This window comes from Emys orbicularis, chromosome 9, assembly GCF_028017835.1.
Source record: "Emys orbicularis isolate rEmyOrb1 chromosome 9, rEmyOrb1.hap1, whole genome shotgun sequence".
Classification (NCBI taxonomy): Eukaryota; Metazoa; Chordata; order Testudines; family Emydidae; genus Emys; species Emys orbicularis.
The window spans coordinates 96752262-96769773 of NC_088691.1; the positions used below are offsets into that span (position 1 = coordinate 96752262).

Genomic DNA, 17512 nt, shown 5'->3' on the forward strand with positions numbered 1-17512 from the left:
GATATCACAAAGGTGGATGAGAATTGTTTCCCCCTTTTCACACCTGGGGGTAAATGAGGGACCCAAGGAGGCTGTGATTTGCCTAAACTCTGTGTATATTTCTGTGTATCTTTTTTCCCCATTCCCTTTCTTACTCCTTTATTTGATCTCTTATATGTTTTCTGTGGAGCTTCCCTTTGTTTTCTGGTCGTTCCAGTTTCCCCCTCTATTTCCCTACTCACCATGTTCTGTGGTATTAAGGCCCAAATGCAAAATCTGAGTAAACAGCCTGAATATTCTTTGTGTCCCTTCCCCCAAACACTCTATTAGCAGGGCATGGAGCGCCAATTCTACTGCTCTGTGGCTACTACTACAATCCATGTGCTGTTCTAGCATTTATTCCTGCTTCAACTTACCCCCTAACACCTACACAGTTTTGGACAGTGAATCTATGCAGTTGGGCATCCACTGGCCATACACAACTGGACAGCAAGCATGGGGTTGAGCCTCTTAGGAGCAACTCAGTTGGCCATTCAGTTCCCTTAGCTGGTCACTCAGTAGCCTGTAACCCCCATGTACTGCAGAACTGCAGTGCTTCTGCCAATTTGGCGTCCTTACATGCCTATGGGAGGCAGGTTTGGTTTCTCTAGATTTGTGCATGCAACTCTCAATGTCAATTGTATGTGTATATGACCAGGGGAATACAGATTTGAGCTAGGTCTCCCCTGTTAAATCAGTAGACATCTGCTTTCCCCCCTCCTTTTTCAGTGGTGGTGATCATGGGGTGTAACCAGGACCCTACATTTAAAAACAAGGTAATAAAGTAGCCACTCTACTAATAGATGGTCCAAAACCAGAGGTATTGTGAACTACTGTCAGTCTTGAAAACGAACCTTGTTATTTTATCTGCAAAAATTCAGGCAGTTAAATTGTTGTTTTGGATGGCATAAAAATAAAACTTCAGCAGGGCTAGATTTGCCAGATTTGTAGTAATATAATTATCCGCACAGAGATGTTCTGAAAGAACTTGTGTGATGGGAGAGCAAAAAGCTAGATCTGAGCTTTTATGCCTTTGCTCTATTGCCTCTATCCAGAGCTGCCTCCTTCCTTTATTACCACCCAAAAAAACACACTTTCCAGATTTCAATTGCAGGACACCCTCTGCTCTGCCTCATTGAGAGCTGAGAATTGTCATCATACATCAATGTCAAAGCAAAAGAGAAAACTGTTGTCAGCTGATATGAATTTAGCAAGCCTGCTTCAGCTAAAATGAAAAAAGATTTCCCAGCCAGTATTTGGTATTCACTGCTTAAAGGAAAACTGCAGTTGTCCGTTATTATACCCATATTTATTTACAAATACCTGCCACTGTTTCAGCATTTCTCCATTCTGTGGTGCACCTCTGTGTGGGGCTGTTATTTTAATGATACATTCTTAACTGATGATTTTTAGTTACTGACTTACTCTTTGTGATTACAATATCGGATAATGATCTCACTGCACATGAAGGGGTGGGGGCTGTTGTCTGGCTTGTTGGAAAAGGTGTGTGCCCCTTTAAGCACTAGAAAGCCAGCGAGTTATTTTCAGCTGCTGCCGCAGACCAGGTCAGCTAACTTATTCCCTCTCCCCCCCAGTGACTGAGGGCTTGTCTTCACTACCCGCCGATCCGGCGGGTAGCAATCGGTCTATCGGGGATCGACTTACCGCGTCTAGTGAAGACGCGATAAAATCGATCCCTGATGGCTCTACCGTCGACTCCGGAAATCCACCGCGGCAAGAGGCGGTAGCGGAGTCGACGGCGCGGCAGCGGTCGACTTGCCGCCGTCCTCACAGCCAGGTAAGTCGACCTAAAATATGCCACTTCAGCTACGCTATTCACGTAGCTGAAGTTGCGTATCTTAGGTCGACCCCCCGCTGTAGTGTAGACCTAGCCTGAAAGAGGTGGGGGACTATATAGGTCCGTGCCGGTGCATGAAAAACCCTCTTTTATCTGAACCAAGCAGAGTAGCACCTACCCTCCCACCCATGGAAGTAGTGAAATACTGGGTTTTGTCAGGATCTACTGTGGGCATTGCGCTAGTCACGCCTTTCTCGGGCGGGGGGTGTGTGTCTGCAAAGGAACTTGCCCCTCACTGCCAGATTGGCCAAGGTGAAGTGTTTTTTTTACCTTTCCCATAGCAGGTGGTACCCCAACTTTTCCTCTTGCCCCCCACTTACCAATAATGGAATGTGCCACGCTCCCCCGGCCAGGAGCAGGAACAGGGCCAAAGCGGAGCTGGGGGCAGAGCAGGGCTGGGTAGTGCTCCTTCCCCCCCTCCCCCAGGGCCAGGGCCCCGCCACACCCCCGGATGTTCCTCTGTGTCCCTCTAGGGGGCACGCCCCACAGTTTGTGGACCGCTGCCATTGCAGGTTCAGGGGGGCTTAGCTGGGCAAACATGAAAGGAGAATGGTGTTGCAACTCATTATGTAAACATTGGGCAGATGTCCAGTGCAAGTACTCCATAGGCAAGGGATACAGTGATTAGATAAAATGGATTAGTCAGGGATTTAAAGGACGTATTCCTTAAAGGAGCAGAAACAGGATGGGGGTTTCAGGGCTCCTATGACTGAAACATCAGGGAGCTGACCTCTCCTCCTTCATAGCCTCCCCCCACCCTCATTTGAGGTGTGTGGGGGGAATGGTGAGGTCCCAGCAGCAGCTTGGGTGGGGACCAGGAAGGGGCAGGGCTGATGGAAACCCCCTGGGGTATACACCTCTACCCCGATATAACGCTGTCCTCGGGAGCCAAAAAATCTTACTGCGTTATAGGTGAAACCACGTTATATCGAACTTGCTTTGATCCGCCGGAGTGTGCAGCCCCGCCCCCCTGGAGCGCTGCTTTACCGTGTTATATCTGAATTCGTGTTATATTGGGTCGCGTTATATCGGGGTAGAGGTGTATATTGAAATGATTATGGAATCATGTGCACTGTACACTTTTATCTGCTGGCTATTCCCAGACATTTAAGAATAAAATTGTGCTCTGATTAAACCACATCCAATGTCCTCCTTCTGGCATAGCTAAACAAGGAGTTTTCCTTTAAGTGGTTGCTCAAAATAAGAAACAACTGCAAGAAACTTTTTATTTGTACTAGTGAAATAGACCCCTTGCCCTACAATCTGTGCAGTGGCTTTTTTGATACAGCTCTTTGGGGGCGGCGGGGGGAGGGGAGGTTAAAATGTCATTTATAGGGAATGTGTTACTTTCCCTGCTTTCACCTGCAATAGCTACTCTGTCCTGTCCATTCCTGAACACAAACCAACACAGTATATTTTTAATGTAAAAATGTTTTTCATTATTTAGAGAAAGTACTAAAAAAAAAAAAAACCCAACCCACAATGCTTGAAAATTAACTCTGTACAACTCTATAAATCTGTCTTGGATGGATGGATGCCCTTTGTGTTATACATGTGCATTGTACCCAATCCCTAATATGTGCTGAAAAACTCATTTTGAAGTCGGACTTGAAAGTGCTCAGCACTTCATAGGAAGCATTTGGAACCTTGTAGATTCAGGCTGTACCGTAGGAGCTTTAAACACTGATGAAAACTAAGGTCTTGATTCTGCAACCATTGAGGTCAATCAGAGTTTTGCCATTGATTTCAGTGAGAGCAGGATCAGCCTCTATAGCCCCTGTCCTGCAGTTCTTATTCAAGCAAATCTTTACACTTCAGTGGAAGTTTTCCCCCAGAGTATGGTCTGTAGACATCCGCTCCTAAACAGATTCTTCTTTAGTTCCTGCGGAAAGCTGAAGGAAGAGATTCATTTTTTTTTCTAAGATGACATTTACCTCCAGTTAATCTGTATTTTTGTGTGTGTGTGAAACTACTGGTACGTGCATAATAAATATTCTATTCACTTGAGATTATAACTAATACCCTATTTGCATTTTTAACACTAGGATTTGGAAAGCTCTCTATCTAGTGTCAAGAAGTTATATTTGGTCCTTTATGCCAACATGGCTATATATATATATATATATATATATATATATCGCCTTAAATCTTTTGTTCCTACTTTAAAAATAAATAAAAGCACAGCATACATTTACAAAAAGATTAAAGTGCTTATGCACATACACAGGCCTGAAACCTACCAGGACCTCCACACAGGCAGAGTCCTGCGCTTTGCAGGATTGGGGCCGTAATTGGTACAAACAACAAGAATTCTAGTGCAAATTACTGCTTCTGCTTACAAAGCTCATCCCTCTAGTAAATAAAGAGCCCAACCCTGTAAATCCTCCATGTGCAGAATTCCTCTTGAATTCCATCTCCGAGGGCCTGTGAATTAGGTCCAAAAGTAAAATTGAATCAAGGTACCTTTACAAACAAAGCCCTTATTGATTGCCAGCGAATATATTCATCACAAAATATATCTACCATACATGTACCTCCTGTCAGAGCTATGTGGAAGTAGGACCTTGAAGAGAGTGGCCAACAAACAAACAAAAGTATAGGGACTCCACATTGTAGGGGCGTGTGGTGTCAATTTAGTGCAATGGGCAATAAGGTTCCTTCAATGTGCTGCTTCCCACTCTAATGTGCAACAATGATTATTAGGTTTTGTCTTAAATATATTTTCTCTGTATAGGTGTGAGTGTATATATATGCATATCTTGCATGGGATGAAGGTTCTTCGGGTATGACTGCTTCATCTAGGTCAGGTCTTTGTCAGATTAGCTGCTGTTCATTTTAATCCTTCATTTGAGTTCAATAGTATTTACAAAGTTTTGTGCTTTTGAAGATTTCCAGGAATTGGGTGATGTCTGGTAGAACTTCCCCTAGTGTTCTACGGCCCACGATCTTTTGGAAAGTGTCCTTGGTCATTTTGAAACTGGTAATGAAAGAGTTTTGTATTTCCTAATACATCTTAGTGACTCGGCTGCTTTTTTTTTTTTTTTTATGGCTCTAGGTTAAAAGCTCTTAACAGAACATCCAGATCACCCAAATTAGCGGCTTGAAATAGTTCTGGCTGGTCCATCATAGATAGAGCGATTCTGAGAGCTGCCCAGATATTGCCTGAAATTTCCGGCTGGGGAACCTGCTGTTGATTCCTGCTTTTTCTTTGCAAACTGAGAGCAGTGAGAAAATTGCTGACAGCCTCTCTGTGGGGGGAGGAAAGAAAGGCAACATCCACATATTACAACATAATCTCTTTTGTTTAAAAAATAAAGTATATTTTGTCTTCCTTCTAAGGCATTACAGTAAAATCAAACACATTATCTGACAACATGGGAGACCACAATCTCTTTGTAGTATTCTTGCTTGATCTGCCTTGAACAATTCTGGACAAAAGTGTTGCTGCAAGACTTCATTGTTATGTATCAAAAAGGCTGCACTTGTGTAGTGATGCAGAGATGAACCTACTCAAGTGCCTGGGGAAATTCTCCTTAGTGTGGTTATGAATTCCATTATACATGTGCCTTGTTATCTTAATTGTATTGTTGACACTTGGGACTCTTTTTACACAGACCTGGATTTTACCCTTGATTCACACAGAGAACCTGGTCTGTGTATGAAATGTATATTGAGCCATAGACTTACAGGAAAGGGATTTATGGAGAGAGACCATCTTGTTTTATGATCTGATAGGCTTGTATGGATGGTCCAGTCGTTTGAGTACTGACTTGGGAGACCCAGGTTCAATTCCCTGCTCCATCACAGATTTTCTGGATGAGTCACTTAGTTTCTCTGGACCTCAGTTGCCCTTCTATAAAATGGGATAATAGCACTTCCCCATTTCACAAGGGTGTTGTGAGGATAAATACTTAATGACTGTGAGGTGCTTGGAGACTGCACTGATGGGGCAATATAAAAACCTAAGATAGAAGCGAACAAGGCTGGCTGGCACACCAGTCCACTGGCTAGGCATTTTGATGGCAAGCATCAGCCCGGCCCCTTCCTGGTCCCCACCCAAGCCACTAAAGGGCAAAACCCCCACTTTCAAATAAACCAAGTGCCTAGAATATGCATTTAATGGTAAATGGGTATGTGGGACTTTATTTCCAGGAAATAAACCAAACTGTTTGGCTTCCTCCTGAAATAATTACAAAAAGGAACATAGTAGTCCTAAAGGTTCAAAAACCAGAAGACAAACAAATAGAACCCAACATCTTTTTTTTTAATCTCCTGATTTTTCTTGGCATCTGACTCATGATTTTTGAATGGTTGGGTTTGGTTTGGCAATATACTGAAGGTCTATGAGTTTTGCCTTTGAACATACTCCAGGATCTGGCCCGAAATCACTGTTTTGAAAGCTGTCTGTAGTGAGTGTGTAAGTGTTACAGAAAATTAGGTACTGTACCGTTCTGTTAAGACACCCCTTCCCTAGTAAGGGCTTGTCTAGATGGGGAGTTATTCTGGAATAATTATTCCTGATTAACTGCATGTGTGGATGCTCTTATTCTGGAATAAGAGAGTCTTAGGGCACGTCTTCACTACCCGACGGAACGGCGGGTAGCAATCGATCTATTGGGGATCGACTTATCGCGTCTAGTGAAGACGCGATAAAATCGATCCCTGATCGCTCTGCCGTCGACTCCGGAAATCCACCGCGGCAAGAGGCGGAAGCGGAGTCGACGGCGGCGCAGCAGCGGTCGACTCGCCGCCGTCCTCACAGCCAGGTAAGTCGACCTAAAATACGCAACTTCAGCTACGCTATTCACGTAGCTGAAGTTGCGTATCTTAGGTCGACCCCCCTCCCCTAGTGTAGACCTAGCCTTATTCCAAATTAGATAAATCCACTTTGGAATTAGGCACTATTATTCTGGAATAAGTGTGTCCACATATGGAGTTAATCAGGAATAGTTAATCCCCTACTTTATCTGGTTTAATTTTCATGTATAGACAAGACTTCAAACTAACATGTAGATTGAACTATTTCAAGTGGGCATCTGCATTTCTTTGTTTTTTTAAATTTCATCTTTGTGGGTAGAGGAACAGTGTTGCTAGCCATTGGAATCACCCAGTTTGTCTGCTTGATACAGCATGTTATGCCTCATTAGTGATGAAAAATGAAGTAATTATAATAATTGTCACTTCACATTTTGTTCAGTTTGGGCGATGCAAATCAGTATTCGTTTTCATTTTCACTTTCAAATTCACGGTGCTGCATTATTAGTGTTGCAAAGAAACATTTAATGTTTTAAAATCAACTGTTTTCATTTGATTTTTTAAATTACAGAAATATTTCTATTGATTTTAAGTTTCATGGAAGATAAAATCACTTGCACTGCTTTGAAAATCTCAACTGATACTTAGTGCTTTTCATCCATAGATTGCAAAACGCTCTGCAAAGGAAGGTAAGTAATATTGTTCTCATTTTAAATGGTAAAATGAGTCTGAGAGATCAAGGGATTTGCCCAAGGAAACACAGAAGGTCAGTGGAAGAGCCAGAAATGACCTCAGGAGAGCTGGTCAAAATTTTTCCATTAAAGTTTTTCAAGTGAAAATGGCTACTTGTTAGAATGAAAATTTCCAAATGAAATGTCAGTTTTTGATTAATATTTTCTACTTTCTGCAACTGAAGAACATTTTTTCCCCAAACTTTCATTTTTTTTTTACAAAAACTCCAAAAAAGTCGTAGAAAAATTTAGATGAAAAACAATTTTTTTCATTTTTTTTGAAATTATTCATTGGGAACTTTCCCCCCAAATCAGCTCTGAAACCAAGGTCTCCTGACTCCCAGCCCAGTGCTCTGTCTTTGTTGCCTCCTGTTGCCTTATAAAATTTGTTCTAACAAAATGAGATATTTGGATCGTAGGCCCTGATTCAGCAAAGCACTTAAGCACATGATTAGTCCCATTGAGTCTACTGGGACTACTCATGTGCTTAAGTACCTTGCTGAACTGGGGCCTTAACTTTTTATAACATACTCTTCAATTGTTTTATTATATTGTACAATGAATATTATCCCATAGTCCAAAGTGCTTTACATTCATCCAAAGAGTATAACAATATCTTAAATTAAACAAAGATCAGAATACATGTTATAGACTTTTAGCTCAAAAATAAATTTTCAGTTTTTAGAAGCCACCTTACTTTTGGCTTTAAATGTTGATATTCTTTTCATAACTCACCTGTAAGCTCCTAGGTTGATGCAGCTTATTCCCAAATTGTATCTGGACCTAATGAAGCCTGGCTGAATTTCTAAAGCTCTAGTATATGCCTCCACAGCTTCCTCACTTCGATCCCCATTTGCCAAGGTTGCTCCAAGGCGGTTCCATAATGAATAGTCCTGATAACAAAATGAGAGTTTTCTACTATTGGTTTAAGACAAAAGGATATGAGACCTTCCCCTCCCCCCACAAAAGTAATGAACAGTGCAGAAAATACTTGTACCCTCTGTTAATTGGTGTGGAATGTGAGGTTCTGACACATGATTCTAGACAACTTCATAAAATTACTCCAATTAATCAGTGTGCAGCCAAAAATTGGACATGCATAAATCTGTTTCTCATTAGGGCTCTCTTGCAATTAACATTTCTATTTCAGGTATTAAAATTTTAATGGCTGAAGAGACATCTCATTAATACTGGTCAGCTTCAAGTGGGAAAGGAAGAGAGTGGCTTGTAAAATGAAACTTTTTTTTTAATGCAAAATCATAATAGGTACCTCTGGCCGAACAGTTAAGGCAGCATTAAATGCGTCTATTGCTCTGTTAAATTCTCTGTTCAGATGGAAAAGCACTCCAAGTCCTGTTTGCAAGTCAGGGTCTATCATCTCACCATTCTGGTGAGCTGCCTCCAGGTACACTTCCTTTACTTCTTCGAGTAATGAACTAGAAAAGGGTGAAAAATAACACCAAGCTGCATCTTACAGTTCTCTGTAAATGCTGCACCATCTACTGCACAGCCAGCAATTCAAGTCTTTATACTCCTCTAAAACATGTGCAAATAGACATCTTCAGCTCGATTGTTGTAATGACTTATTCCGACTCTGGTTGAGAACTGGCCATTAGAGTTCAAAGGTTTACCAGCACTAAGCCAAAGTGCTGCTGAAAACTCAGGCATATCTAAAATATGGGCTATACGAGCTGTTGAAGCTGGATCAATTCTCTCTGGCACCCTAAAAAATGGATTAGGGGCTGCTCTCAAGGTTAAAGCAAGGAAACCAGGTTGGCAAAAATGGTGATCAATCCTCAAGAGTCTTAGATAAAGATTTTGAAATCTACAGCAAAGATTTCAAAGACAGATGCCAAAATTTAGATTCCTAAATTCACAGACTTTGGATTAAGCCCAATATAACCCACTTCATCATTCAGTAGAAGTTCCCTATTTTATTGTTGCTTAGTCAAAATGTTCTTGCTAGCACAAGATAACAATAATAAACATAACTAAATGGCACTAAATGGAATCCTCCCAGCATTTTGGGTCTATGAAGAAGTTGCTGAAGGTTTTTAAAAAGTTCAGAAATAGATACCTTTCACCACTAATGTAAGTGGAAATCTAACGTTTAGACCAACTAGCAAAATAACAATAGGAACTGGTGGTAAAGGGGAAGTTTACCGTCTACTGCAGAACAACTTCTAAATGTTCTGAATGGACTATGTGCTTGTGTGTGTTCACACGGATACTACACCATATTTAAAAAAGATTTTCCTGATCCAATGATTTAATCACTTTAATTGGAATTGTTTTTCTTACTCTTTCTGGACAGTAATGTGGAGAATATCATAATATCTATAAATCAGTGGTACAGCCTGATCTGGAATACTGTGTGCGGTACTGGTCACCCCGTCTCAAAAAAGATACTGCAAGATTAGAGGGGTTCAGAGAAGGGCTATGATCAAGGGTCTGGAAAAACTCTTATATGAAGAGAGATTTAAAAGATTGGGATTGTTTAGGAAGCAGGGGCGGCTCTATGTATTTTGCCACCCCAAGCACGGCAGTCAGGCAGCTTTCAGCGGCGCGCCTGCGGGAGGTCCGGCTGGTAACACGGATTCGGAGGCATGCCTGCGGGAGGTCCGCCGGTCCCACGGCTTCAGCGTACCCGCCGCCGAATTGCCACCGAAGCCGCAGGACCGGCGGACCTCCCGCAGGTGCGCCGCCGAAGGCTCCCTGACTGCCGCCCCCACAGCGACCGGCAGGCCGCCCCCCGCGACTTGCTGCCCCAGGCACGCGCTTGGTGCGCTGGGGCCTGGAGCCGCCCCTGTTAGGAAATCACCGGGGAGTCATTGTGGCCAAGAATTTAGCAAGATTCCCCAAGAGGAATTGGTCATTTATGTAGATATCAAGAACACCCAGAGTTACAATTAATTATAAATTTTGTTGAGGGGATAGTAAATCTCATGCTTCAGGTCTTAAACTAATCTCCAACTATTAGAGACCAGAATGGGACCCAATAAGGGGAAGAGTATCCCACGTATGCTTACTGGAGGACTCTTACACTTTCCTCAGAGACAGGATAATGGACTGTCAGATCCCATACTGTTTTCTCACAGGTGAGTTATTGCACATTCTAAATGGATGCTGATGTTTCAAGCTTTTATCTGAAAATGCGGAAGAAAATAATCTCACCCCTACAGTGTGAGGGGGATTCGACAGCATCATTTTGTTGGGTCTTATCAGGGATCAAAATTCTTATGTTCCTATGTAACTTAAAAATATCTGTACATTTGAGAAACTCCATTGAAATCAATGGAAGTTAGAAGCCAAAATACCTTAGGGAATCTGGGCCTAATTTCTTCAGGATGCTAATCCAGGTTTACCTTTCTTTTGATGGCTCAGACTTTCTCCTGGTAAGTGCTGGAGACCCTCTTTTGCTCTTCATGATATACTTGTATTTTGGGTTTTGCTTTATCCAGTTTCTTAAAGCTTCACAGGCTTCCTGTTGATGGCCAGTATTAGTGTAGCTCACAGCCAAGGCCATCAGAGCTTTTAAGTTGTTTGGCTGTAGCTGCAAGCACCTAAACAGAGAAGAAAAATATCTTAGTTTCTTTTAGCAAAATGCAGTGCATCAATTCTTCCAACATAGGGCCTGATCCTGCAACCCTTACTCACAAAAGTAGTGCTACTGGCTTCCAGAGGACTGCTGGTGTGTGTAAAGAGCCACTCACATTAATAAGGATAGCAGGATCTTGGAGCAGGGAACTTGCCTTGTTTTTGTGTGTTATGTGCCATCTGCGACTATGGTGTTATATAAATAAAAAGCTAATACTCCCGACACTTTCTGTTATCAGCATGGCATAGCAAATGTGGGAGGAAGCCTTTTTTTAATAGCACCTACCTAGTAAACAAATAGAAGACTTTTGAGTAATCTAGAAGTGGGCAGTTGTAGAAGGCATTTGGCTATGTAAAAAGATATTTTGAAGATTGAAACCAAAGCCCATCCTTTTCAATAGAATTGTTGGGCCAGACTCTGCTTTCAGCTACACCTTTGTAAAGCCAGAGTCAGCCCACGAACTTCCATAGACTTTCTCCAGCTTTACACCAGGACAATGCACAGGGGAATCTGGTCTGCTGTATCTGTGAGTGGCATTGCTGCATGTTTCAACCTATCAGGGACAAACAAACTTGTCAGGGAACCCTTTGGATTTCTGTGCAGGTAAGGAAAAGATGACATTACATATAAATGAGTTACAGTAATTGAAGTATCCTTAGGTAAATTGGCTTGAATGTTAACATAGCTAATGCAATTAAGTTTGGAGTGTATACTTGGCTACAAGTGGAAACAGAATATAGTGCAGCAACACTCGCTACGGATAAAGGCAGAATAATAACTCTGATATTTAGGAATAGGCATTTACTTAACAGGTATAGCGTGATCATTATATTCCCATCAACCTAGCAAAGTTCTCCATCAATTAGTATTCAGTGGCTGAGGATCTCCATCCAATTAAGGAAACATTTTCATTAAGACAGAAACCTTTAGAAAATATATCAAGTGTCTAGAATATTGAAAAGACATTTTATTTGCGTTGTGCCTAATTCAGGTTTGTTGTGACATGTAGGTTTTCTTTTGTGTTTCCATTTATTTAATTAAATATGAGATTTAATATTGCCATTAACTCCATAGGAATGCAAAATCATGCCTCCGGAGTTACTATGGAGACTAGAGGTAGCATATCGCTTCTGTATGCCAGTCATTCCCCCTCCCCCCCAATTAAATGTAAAAGGTCAGAACACAAGTGTGAGATGAAATACACACAGGCATCCATTAACTAATATTGATGGGATCCATTATTTTGCAAATATCTTCATCTACCTTTGGAGGGCGACAATAGCTCCCTGCTCATTTTCATTCTCTGCCTGTGTTATACCAAGAAACTGCCAGGCCTGCAAAATAATAACTGTTATTTTATGATATGTCCCCAAGTGCAATTGGAATCACAGAGCAATATCCCTATGCTTACTTAAATAAATGGATACATATAGACAGCAGCATGTATCCAACACTGGCCTGACTACAGTACTTCTATTGCCAATACACCAACAGTACAAAGCAAAGTGATTTTGGATATCTTTAGGCCACGTTTATCCATGGGAAGTTCCCATTTAAGTCAATGGTGATTCTACACTGTCAGATCCCATACTGTTTTCTCACAGGTGAGTTATTACACATTCTAAATGGATTCTGATGTTTCAAGCTTTTATCTGAAAATGCCGAAGAAAATAATCTCACCCCTACAGTGTGAGGGGGATTCTACAGCATCATTTTGTTGCATCAGGTACATACAGCAGTAGACACAGTGGGACTCAGATGCACATACACAACCACTCCTGTTGATTTTAGGTGCAGTGGCCCGTGCATATCTGAAGACAGACTTTAGAGTACTATGTTGAATCCCACTCTTTCTTTTCCACTGGTTTCAGGGAAGCTATAGCAAGTTATGCCAACTGAGTATCTGGTCCCCTAATATTTTGCCCCATACACCCTTGCACCATGAAAGGAATGCCCTTCTCCCAAAAAAGTCATAGCTTTTAAGTACTGTGATGAGGTGTACTCCCCATGCCTGCCCTGGAAGAGCTGAATTAAGTGGGGTGGTCCCAATCAGCCAATTAAGCTGCAAATGCATAAGATTTAGGCAGTGGGGTGGGAGCTAATTAGAAGGAAGCTCACCTCTGAGGGAACAGGTGGGGCTTCTATAAAGCCAGGAGGCTGTCAGCAGCATGGGAGGGTGCAGGGAGGAAATCTGCAATCTCTCCCCCTGAGGTAAGGGAGAAGGATGGGGCATAGGAACCCAGGAAGAACCTTAGTAGGCCTGAGAGAGGCGAGTCTGACTAGGAAGGCTGAAGAATGAAAAGCTTGGAGAAGCACAGTAGAAATAGTGAAGGGTTGAAGCAGTAAGGTTAGTGTAGCTGCAGACCGTAACTGCTCGCTATAGGGCCCCGGACTGGAACCCAGTGTAGAGGATGGGCCTGGGTTCCCCTAGCATCCACTGCAGAATGGGATTGCTGGTGGCAGTGAAGAGGAAGACTGCCTGAGACACTGTGGGAGTGATGTAGTCAGTGCAGTGGGCATGTGGATGCCAGTGCAGGACTCTGAAAAAACGTGCCCGGAAGGGGAAAACAGAGAGTGATTTGGCCGGAGGGCTGAGTCATGAGGCAGCCGTACTGTGAGAAGAAAGGGGGTATTAAACTGGGCGGAGCTAAGCACCAGAAGGACACACCACACAGCAGTGAGTAGACCACCCTGTGACAAATATACAGGCTGAAATTGTGCTTGTAACACAGCCTTTAATGCAAATAATAAACATTCAGTGGGCCTATTAAATTCTTGACATTCCATTATCTTTATGATTTCTAAGTATGACAAATACTGCAGTATAGTAAACATCAGTATTTTAACGGCATACCCGAGGTAAGTGGCTTATTTCTGCTTCATGTTGCTCCTAAGACAGTTTCATGTAAATTGCATCATGTCAGTCAGGTACATTGTGAAATCCTTTCTCTTGCTGCCCTATAGGACTCGGTCTTTGGCTCCTCCTTTCTTCACACCTGACTCCTAAGCTATTTTTTGTTGCTCCCACATCCCACACATCAATTTCAGCTCTAAAATTCAAATAATTCACACTGCCTTTTAACATTAGATACCCGAAACACACAGCAGATGGAGCACTTTCAGCCATGCAGCCTTGAAATATATCACAGTCCTAGCTTTTGCTGTATGCTAGTATCAGCTACAATTAACTTTCTCTGCCATATCTCAGAACCTTCCATTTCCTTACTCATTAGCCAGTATTCCTATGTATTTCTGAGATTACTGTTTACAAATAAAAATGCTGTAATGTTTGCTAGGAACCTGCAATACAGATTTGAAGAATATCTTAATTCTAGAGCGGGGTGGAAATTTTTTTGAATTGAAAAATGGTCTTTTTCTACAATGGAATTTTTTGTGAAAAACTGTTGAAATGTTCCCCCCCCCCAAATAGAAACAAAACAAAATAAATACTTTAAAATATATATATATTGATTGAATATATATTTGATCGAAAATGGTTATAAACATTGTTTTATTTGCCAGAATTTTTGGTAACTGAAAAATTTTGATGGTCATGTCAAATAATTTTTAATAAACTGATTAACATCTTCAAATAACAGCTTTAAAGTTTTGAAACTGCAAAAATAAGTTTTCATTGTTTGATCAGCTCTGCTTAATTCATTTCAAAGTATATGATGCTCCTTACACATTGTTACCTTCCATTTTATTTCACGTAATAACCACTGCCAAAAGTTTTGACCTTGAATCCTCCCCATCCTTGCTATGCTAGGTGAAGTGAGACACTTGTAGCTGCTTCCCCTCCCTAGATAAAGGCAGGGGAGTGAATACCTCTGCATCACTGGGGTCTTGTAGAATGGCAGCCTCCATGTATAAGATAGTGAGGGGCAGGTCTCCTTCTTTCAGTTTTTTCAGTCCTTCCTCAAACGCACCAGGCCAGTCTCTGAAAGGGTTTTCGGTATGAAAATAATAGCCCTGGAGCAGACAGTTAATGGTCCAATGATGAAACACAGTAGCAAGGAATGTTAAGCACATACAGTTAAATAGCTTATTATTTCCCAGCGAGGTGTAAAACTTCTTTGCTGCATGAAAATGGTACGAGTTCCCTTGTAAAGTTTCAATAAAAAAAGTGTAAAACTGTGTGGTTCACATCCAACAGACCAGGGCACTTGTTACTGGCCCTTTATATTTACCCTCGTTTCCAAGAAAGTTGTGACACCCTGGAACTCCCTTATTCACCACTGCCATATAATTAGGATATGTTTTGCACAAAGTATGCCTTGTGAGGTATCATTCTAAAAGTCTTGATCTGCTAGACATTAATATCTTGTTCGATTGTATGTGCTATCATATGTGAAGTTATGCAGTTTGGCTATGTATGTGTTACTGAAACATGTTGTGAGGTTGAAAACACCCACAAGCAGCCTTTCAGGTACAACAGTAAAAAGTCCAAACAATGTTAATGGCTTATTGAGGAAATGCACACAAGCACAAGGATTTCCCCAGGTATTGCATACAACAGAAACCTCTCAGAGATAGCACTACACAATGGGAACTGTTTGACCCAGATCACAGCAAAAGAGCTTTCCAGGAAGTGGGAAGAAGATATAAAAGGGGGAAATGACATCATGATGGTACCTCACTCTCCCTACAACAACACACTTGGAAACACCTGAGGAACAAAGACTGAACTGGGGGAAGTGATGGCCCCAGGCTAAAGAGACTTCTAGCCTGTGTATGAAAACCTGGGAAACCCACGCTGCAAAGCAAATGCAGCTTGTGCCTTAATCTGCCAGCCTGTTTATCACTCAGGATGAGAATTTGTTAGTTCATATCCTATCTTTCTAGTATCTTAGACTTAGTTTTCATTTTATTTATTTACTAGGTAATCTGCTTTGATCTGTTTGCTAGCACTTATAATCACTTAAAATCTATCTTTTGTAGTTAATACATTTATTTTATGTTTTAATCCAAACCAGCGAGCTTTGACTGGAGTGCTTGGGGAAAATCTTGGCTTGATTATCACAAGTATGCATTGGTCTCTTCACATTGAGGAAGAGGCAAACCAGGTATTAAACCCATATACAGGACAGATTTGACTAGGGGAGGATGGTACTGCCCTGGGGTCCTAGGCTGGGAAGCTGGTGGTTAGAGAGCCTGCATGTAACTGCAGCTGGGTGTGTCCCTACCTGTGTTAATGCTGGTGAAAGTGTTGGCTTGCAGGGCTTTGCAGCTTGTCACAGTAGCACAGTGTGAGAGGGAGCCCAGGCTGGTGGGTCAAAGGGCTCGTGGTACCCCAGTTCTGGGTGGCACCCCAGGGGGAACCCTTCACAAAAGTATTATACTTAGGAGATAGTCACTTCCTACACAGTAGACCCCATCCATTTCAATGGGAGCAGGATTGGTCCCAGTGTGCACCAAATATATCAAACTTTGGCATAAAGAGCATGTCTCGCATGGACTAGCCTCCCCCAGTGCTTTCAACTCCATGTCGGTTCAGTGCTTGCACATATGAAATAGCATAAAACCTTCAATGAACACCCAAGGTGCAACTCCGTATTGCAAGCACTTGAGCTTGTTTTAGGTTTGAAACAGGGTTTGCCTCACTCTGCGACTGCGACCCAGCTTGTGTCAGCCAATGAAGCCTGGTCATCTCTGCCTGGAGTGGATGTGCTCTCAGGCAACGTGCTTTTGAGGGAGATAAATGAATGCCTGAATAAGGACTATAGAAACTGGGTCATAAATCATAGGGATCAGAATTTTAGGGTTGTCCAATCCACCTTCCTGCCAATGCAAGGTAAAGAGTGTTTTAATATATGTAGAAAATGAGACTATAAATCATAGAAAAATACATAAAGGAGATGGGGAGTGGGGAGAGAGAAATTCATTCCTAGGATGGGAAGTTGTTGAACACATAGGGCCAGATTTTCAAATGCCCAACACTCTTAATTTAGGGCCTGGTTTCAAAAGTGCTCAGCACCTAGCCGCTCCTATTGTGACACTTATAGCCAGATTTTCCAAAGAGTTCAGATCCCAACATGCTCTCAGAGTGCTGTGCTCTTGTGAAAATGTGACTCTTACTCAAGTGCCTACATGGGAGCTGAGCTCTTTTGAGAAATTCTCGCCTTAGTGGCAGGTACTGTATAGTTGTGAGGAGGAATTTCCTTGTTTTCCTCTCATAGACACCGAGGAGATTGACTCTAAAACCTGCACAGAAACGATGTGCTGTGTTAGCGGGTTACTGATGTTACCTTCTCACTGGTCGAGACAGTTACTTGGCCACGCGCTTCTTGGTTCTCTGAAATCCAGTTTCTCTGAGCCATTTCTTCCCATTCAGCTTGCATCTTATCCCAAAACTCTGTGTCTGACTAGGAAAAAAAGAAAAGGGGCAAGGGGAAGAAAGAGAGAGAAATTAAAGAAACTTTCTAAGAAAATGCAACCTGCTTTTGATCCTCCAAATATGAAAACTTGTATACAGGGTCATCTTCAAATGACTTCAGTTGGTGTTAAATTTTCAAGGTTGTAAGTTTAAGTGACAAAAGGTGAAAGGCAACA

General features: G+C 42.0%; 1 protein-coding gene across 2 annotated transcripts in view; it reads right to left on the minus strand.

Moving 5' to 3' along the window:
• Window positions 1–4919: 4919 nt before the first annotated feature.
• PEX5L (peroxisomal biogenesis factor 5 like) overlaps window positions 4920–17512 on the minus strand; it is a 66409-nt gene continuing 53816 nt past the window's right edge. For both annotated transcript variants that reach the window (XM_065410677.1, XM_065410676.1), the window contains 7 exons: window positions 17209–17325; window positions 14789–14932; window positions 12224–12294; window positions 10728–10925; window positions 8633–8798; window positions 8098–8255; window positions 4920–5124 (listed from right to left, as the gene is read on the minus strand). In XM_065410677.1, the coding sequence (XP_065266749.1) occupies window positions 4920–5124; window positions 8098–8255; window positions 8633–8798; window positions 10728–10925; window positions 12224–12294; window positions 14789–14932; window positions 17209–17325 (1059 nt within the window). The remainder of the gene's footprint in view (window positions 5125–8097; window positions 8256–8632; window positions 8799–10727; window positions 10926–12223; window positions 12295–14788; window positions 14933–17208; window positions 17326–17512) is intronic.